Here is a 7,254-nt window from a genome sequence, read left to right as displayed (position 1 = left end):
ATGAAGAATGAAGTGTATTATGGACTCAATTCACATGGCTTTAGCTTTAACCGGAAGCCAAAAAGTTGGGGTGGAAAATAAACACCTATCTTCATAAATAATATCTTTATTTTAAACCTTATCACGTTAAAAATAAGAGACTGAAATAAATAACTAATCATCTAAATTGAAAAGCACTTTAATTATTTATCTTTTTGAGTCTCGTGCTACCTCTCTCATACTACATAGGAAACGTGACAGAGACAGCAATATATTTGAGGACAACTTTTCAATATTCAGCCGTTCATTTTTTTTTTGTACAAGAACAGCAGTTATTTAAAACTCATTGCTTCTAAACAAAAATATACAAATGACAGTTTCATATCCCGTGCGTAGTACAATTTCAATCTCACCATGAGTCGATTCGCAGTGAGACGCCGCTAACCAATCACAGTGCGCAATTATGACACAACGACAACCACACCGCAATGTGATTGGTTCGCTGCGTCTCACTTCGAAACGACTCGATAATGAGAAGTGAAATGAAAACCCGCACTTCGCCCTTTCGCATGCTGATTAGTGTATGTGCGAGTGTTAAATGTAAGTGTTTAGTAGAAATACAACTCGCAGTAACCAGCGCCCGTCCATATTGTGTACTTAGCAAGATTATTTGCAAAAACATGAGTTTACATTTTTTTCACAACACGCTAAAAGAAAAACTTAATCCTACATGTACGCAAATTTAAATGGTACATACACTAATCGAAACGCGAACAGGCCTTTAGAATAAACTTAAAATTATATTTAATTTGTATAAAAACTACTACCTACATTTTCACAAACAAGTTAAAAAATACTGCACTTCGTATCGTTACAAGTTCAAACATTATGATAACGGGCAATACTGGCTCGTCCCGGCTTCGCTCGGGTAAAACCATAATAAATACATTATATACCCAAACCTTCCTCAGGACACTATCTATTGGTGAAAACCGTAGTTAAAATTCCATATAAAACTAAAATAAGTTTTTGAGTTTATCGTGTACAAACAGACAGACGGGGAACTTTATTTTATATGTAAGGATATCATATCTCTATTCATCATATATTCCGTCAAGGAAGGCCTCGAAGAGATGTTGTACATATTTTGAATTGTTCAAAATCATCCTATTTTTGGTGTAAAAAAATTTTTTTTACATAATCAGATCATAAAAACATATACGAAATACCATACGTAAGGTACAGTCAACAGCACATCAAGTTACCCCGCATGATCCTCTATGGCGCGGTAATAGCGGCGAGTTTGCAATGAATTTGGGTAGGTTGATGTGGCTGAGTGAGGAGCCACCGTTATGCTTATGTGACATTAGACTATTATACTACAAAACCCGCGCCTACGATATTTTAAAGTGTACTACTATAGAAATATAATGATTCCGTTAAGATACGAAAAATAGCTCCTCAATTCATACGGACATCACAAAATCACTGCTAAATCAAGCTGACATCGTGCACACAACAAGTTGTGATAAAACTCAATATTGTTAGTGTGTCGATTCGGCTAAACTTGTGTGGAGCATACGACGCCACCGACGCGGCTTTGTCTGTGGCCGCGGCAGCTACTTCTGTGTGCAGGAGGTAGCTCGCAGGGCGTTAGATGGAAAATTTTAGTGGACCTCACACCCCTGCGTACACTAAAATTTTCCAAAATTTTTCCAAATTTTTTATTTTTCCAAATTTTAAATTTTTTAGTAGACGCAGGGGTTAGGTTAAGAGTTTCTCCAGGGGTGATCCGGAACTAAACGAACCATGGTTTAGAGAAAGTCATATTTTTTTTTGCATAAATGATACCTCCGAAAAAGTAAAATATATAAGGGACATATATTATGATTTAAACTTTTTGTACCAACATTTTATGCAAATAAACGAATTGTTTGTTCATATTTGCAGGCAGTATTCTGATACTGCCTGCAAATATGAACAATCAAACAAATCATCACCTGAGGAGGATGCCGAGGTGGTAGCGCAAGATTGGCAAGCTGATGGCCAGTTGCCGCGCTTACCGTTCAACACCTGGCCTCACATCAACGCAGGAACAGCTGAGTCCCCTATCGATTATTTTAAATTGTTATTTAATGTCACATTTATGGCCACTCTTGTACAGAGTATAAATACTCACGCGGTTCAAGTTTTGTTGGAAACTGATCAGTTCCAAAGTAGAATATTTAGGTGGCACGAAACTAATATTGACGAAATGTATACCTTTTTAGGACTTTTATTTCACATGGGCCACATTAGAATCAGTAGAATTAATGATTACTGGAATACGAATCCCTTATTCAAAGCACCGTTTGCAAAGTATATGAGCCGCGATAGATTTTTGTTAATTTTACGTAATTTGAGTTTCACGGATCCTAACCTGACTTTTGATAGCAACGATCCCAGTAGATTTACAAAGCCTATTATTTCTTTTTTTAACAGCTTAATGAAGCTTCTAGTAGTACCACCGAAAAATTTAACTATAGATGAAACTGTAGTTTTGTGGCGCGGACGTTTAAAAATCAAACAGTATATACAAGGGAAAAGGCATAAATATGGCGTTAAATTATATGTGCTTACGGATACCAATGGCATAACGCAGAAAATTCATATGTATTGCGGAACTCATGACGTTGAACTTCGGGGAAAAGGTCATGCAGATAAAGTTGTAATGATGTTAATGGAAGATTATTTGAATGTAGGGCATTCTTTGTACATGGATAATTTTTATAATAGTGTTACTCTTGCAGAAGATCTGTTAGCTAAAAATACTTACGTCACCGGCACCCTCAGAGCTAACAGATCGCGCAATCCTTGCATTACAAAAATGAAACTTAAGAGGGGCGATTTGTTGTCTAGATATAATTCTCGCGGAGTCTGTGTTTCTAATTTTAAAGATAAAAGGAATGTGATTATGATTTCTACAGAACATGATTCACATTTGGTGAATCATACCAACAAATATGGTAAAATTTCACAAAAACCGGAAGTAGTAGTAAAGTATAATGAAAATATGAAAGGTGTGGATAGAAAAGATCAGTTACTCGCGTACTATCCTTGTTATAATAAATCCACTAGATGGTATAAAAAAATACTGGTACATGTAATGCAAGTCATGTTATTAAATGCTTTTATGTTATATAATGTTCAGCCACGTCCTTCCGACAATAAAATCCGTAATTTTTATGACTACCGTTTAGAAATTGTTAGAAATTTGTTAAAAATTAAAGAAACTAACAGACAGACTAACGCTCCGACTGTAAAAACCGCTAATGGTGATGATATTCATGTGGCTGAATCGTTACCCAAAAATATCAAAGGCAGAACTAAACGAAAAGATTGCCGATATTGCTTAGATCACCAGAACGTAAGAAAAGCTACCTTGTTTTATTGTCCCCAGTGCCCGAAACGACCGGGCTTATGTTTGGGTAACTGTTTCCGTAAATTTCATAGATATTAAATTAGTAGTTTCGTTGGATTATGTTTACCAGTATGTATCTACTGTATGTCATTATCTTTCATTTTTAATATCTTTCGTCGAGGCCTTTCATTATTCATTTATCTAGTCGTTCCTAACTTGTTATTTCATCCGCGTTATGCTTTTGGTTCCGTTATTCTGCTTTTAAATTTGATTTTATTTACAGTTGTTGATTTTTACGATTTTATACTATTGGGTTTCTTGTTGATTTTGCTTGTTATTACCGTTTTATATAATTTCGTTCGGTGGAAGAGCTATAGTCTGGGTCGAGCTCTACAAAGCAGTGCGGTATTGGTGGTGCACTGCTTCCTACCTACTCTTTAGGTGGGCCGTCAATTAACATTTCCTAAATTCTAGTTATTAAAATAGTTTTAACGGATAATTCACAAGTTTTTTTTTGAGTTTACAGGTGTTCTGCCCACGTGTTGATTTGGACGAAGATCTTTAGTTAGGATTTTGTAAATATATAGTATTGTTGTAGTTTTTTATTATTTTTATATTGTTATTTCTGTGTTTAGGTTTTCTTGTTGATTTTGCTTGTTATCGTTTCATTATAGTTACGATTTCGTATATATTTTTTAATTATTATATTTGTATGTTTTTCTTGTTGATTTTGCTTGTTTTTATGACTATGTAAATCTTTTTATTATTGTGGGCCGTTTATTTTAATTACATAAATTGTAAAACTAAAAAATATTAATTTACTGTTCACTTTTTTACGTACACACTGATTTACGTACTCGTAACTTTTTTCATCTTCATTGTCCCTCACTAAGTCATTCTGTGCTTTAGATACATTTTAAAATTGTATATTTATATTTATTGTTGGTTTAGCTTGAATATAATTTATTAATGATCGGTGGAAGAGTTATAGTCTGGGTCGAACTCTACAGGATAGTGCGGTGTTAAATCTATAGGTAATACTAGAGTTAGCACTACTATGAACTTTTTAATGCTAAGTAGGTAATATGTTTCCATCTTTTTCATCTGTGTCCCAGTACGCTCCTTCTTGCGTGGTGAAATGTATATATCTTTTGTATATACTTCGCAACATGTAAGAAAGAGAGGCCGGACCACAGATGAAAGAGATATTATGTGTTTACCTACCATAAAAAAGTTCTTGGAAAAGCTGGCTATAGTATTACCTACAGATTCATGTGGAGGGGCACTAACCCCCACCAATAGGGTGGGCCGTCTGTTTCTGTGTGATTTGTTCATATTTATTTATTTCTAATTGCATAGATTTTAAAACGGAAAGAAAACTTACTTAATATTACTATTTATCAATAAATATCTTGTTTCGCCTTCATTGTGCTTTTTATTTCGTCATAATTCTTACAGATTGTGAAAATACACAAACAGAATTCGCAACTTGACTAGAGCCAACATCATTTATACCAAACATAAAACCTACAAATAAATTAAATCAGTATATTTAGAAATGTTCCAGTCCAATTATCTCGGAAAATATGACTCCTAGGACATTTTTTCACTAAACATATTTTATTCATGAGAATTTGCTCTATCGATTGGGATACTTTTTATTCCTGAAAACGAGAAGAAAAATAAACACACATCTGTTTGAAATGAGCATATTCGTAGGGTTTTAAAATTACGCTCGTCGTGTGTTGTGCGCACTGGCGATACGGAATATCGGGAACACCGCTGGCGTGGGCGAAGCGCACTGCCGTTACGGAACATCGTAAACACCGCTGGCGTGGGTTGGCGCACTGTCGTTGCGAAAAATTCAACACCGCTAGCGTGTATGGCCGCACAGCTGATGGGAAACTCTATTTGTCGCTACGCATATGCGCAACACACGCATCGCGCGTGGAAATGCGTCACAGGGGCTTAGCTCATAATATTGTTAGCGGTCAACGTGTTAAAACCACCTTTTTTTTTGCGACGGCCGACTTGAGTCCGGAGCCTGTGCGCCGTTATCTTTTTAAACAATTAATGTAAAAAAAATGGACGAGATCCAGGTGGAAGGCGACCCGTTAGCAGGCTGGTATATCTACTGCCATAGATCAAGATTAGTATCACAAGTAACAGCGGGACAAAATCGGTGGTACCACGAGTCAAAACTCATATTACCTAATATCTTTCGCAAGCCCCAAAACGGGCGTTTTTTTAATAAATAAATATAACCAAATACATTAGATAATATTTTTTTCAAATTATTATTTTCCTGCCCTTACATTTCGTAACTCCGTGTTTGCGCGTCACCGCCGCCGTCCTCACCCGCCCGCCTCGCCCTCGATCCACATTGAGTGTTCAACATTGGAACGTACAATGCAAAGATTTATTTATTAATGAAGGTAAAATTTTAACGAATTATCAAAACTCGTCGACCAATCGTCGGTTGTTTACGATGTCAGCTGTCAAGTCCTGCGCGAGATTATTATTGCTGTTTTAAAAATAACCGCTATATAACCGTTCACTTCACTTGTAATGCCCCCAATCGTTTCTTCAGGTCCAGTAACACGTTCACTTCCGGTTGCCACACGGTTTTGTCTTTGGTCGAAGACTTCAGCTTCCTTACTTTGTCTCCCTGGGAAATAACCAGATTATAAAATAAAAATTATATCATTTACGTGTTTATATAAAGCCATAGGTGTCTCATTGAAATATTTGGAGACCTCGGTGGCGCAGTGGTAAAGTGCTTGCCTCTGAACCTAGAGGTCCCGGGTTCGGTCCCCGGTCGGGTCATGATGGGAAATGATCTTATTCTGATTGGCCCAGGTCTTGGACGTTTATATGTATTTGTTATAAAATATAGTATCGTTGAGTTAGTATCCCATAAAACAAGTCTCGAGCTTACTTTGGGGCTAGCTCAATCTGTGTGATTTGTCCTAATATATATTTATTTATGTAAATATCGAAATGTTAAAAACTAACAAATATATAACCTATACACATATTAGCGGCGGGTAAAATCATAACAAATTACACACTTTTGAAAATAATAATGAGATGAAAACATTTTGGATTCGAGCGGGAATTGAACCCGCGCCCCTGTCTGTACGGGACAGTGCTCTTATAAGTAAAAAGCATATGTGACATGTATAACAAATCCACTTATCTATTAGTCAAAACCGTATGAAAAAGCGAGTTTATTGCAAACAGACAGACAAAAAAAAAATTTGACCCCCATAAAGACCCCCTATAATTCGCTCATAAGCGGACGCACGAAATAAGCACGGGCGTAGCCGCGGGCAAAGCCAAGTGCATACATAAGTATTATATTCGTTTCTTTTAATTCAGTACTAATTTACACCTACAAATCAACTTGGGGCATATATATACATTTTTTGTATGTATGTTTGTAACACGATAACTTTCGAACCGTTGGTTTTGGATTTTGATGAAATTAAGATTGTAGGATGTTTAAGTTCGCGTGACAACAAAATCGGTTCAGTCGCTTTTGAAATATTCACAATTGTGTAAAAAGTTATTGTGTTCGCGTGGTCTAAGTTCGCGGCGAACTATATAAAAATTAGTTTTAAATTTTCAGGCAATACCTGTTCAGCGATAGCTTTTTCTAGACTGGCAACACTGTCGCCGCCAGAGGGCGCCGCCGCGGCCTGGGCTGCGGCGAGTTGCTTCTTCAGCTGTAACAGCTTGTCCACCTCCGGTTGCCACACAGACTTGTCTTTCGTTGAAGATTTTAGTTGTCTCACTTTGTCGCCCTGGATAGACATTGGTTATAATTACATTTGGTTATACATTACAATTGGTTATATATACATAAATTAATA

General features: G+C 36.4%; 1 protein-coding gene across 1 annotated transcript in view; it reads right to left on the bottom strand.

Annotated features, from left to right (window-relative positions):
- Nucleotides 1-90: 90 nt before the first annotated feature.
- MetRS (Methionyl-tRNA synthetase) overlaps nt 91-7,254 on the bottom strand; it is a 30,154-nt gene continuing 22,990 nt past the window's right edge. Inside the window, exons 24-26 of the mRNA XM_053765654.2 lie at nt 7,018-7,185; nt 5,376-6,047; nt 91-1,937 (exon numbers count right to left, since the gene is read on the bottom strand). Of these exons, the coding sequence (XP_053621629.1) occupies nt 5,934-6,047; nt 7,018-7,185 (282 nt within the window). The 3' untranslated portion in view covers nt 91-1,937; nt 5,376-5,933. The remainder of the gene's footprint in view (nt 1,938-5,375; nt 6,048-7,017; nt 7,186-7,254) is intronic.

Source organism: Plodia interpunctella, chromosome 27, assembly GCF_027563975.2.
Source record: "Plodia interpunctella isolate USDA-ARS_2022_Savannah chromosome 27, ilPloInte3.2, whole genome shotgun sequence".
Lineage (NCBI taxonomy): Eukaryota > Metazoa > Arthropoda > Insecta > Lepidoptera > Pyralidae > Plodia > Plodia interpunctella.
Note: the sequence above shows the minus strand (reverse complement) of the source record. Positions and strands in the feature narration are given on the sequence as shown.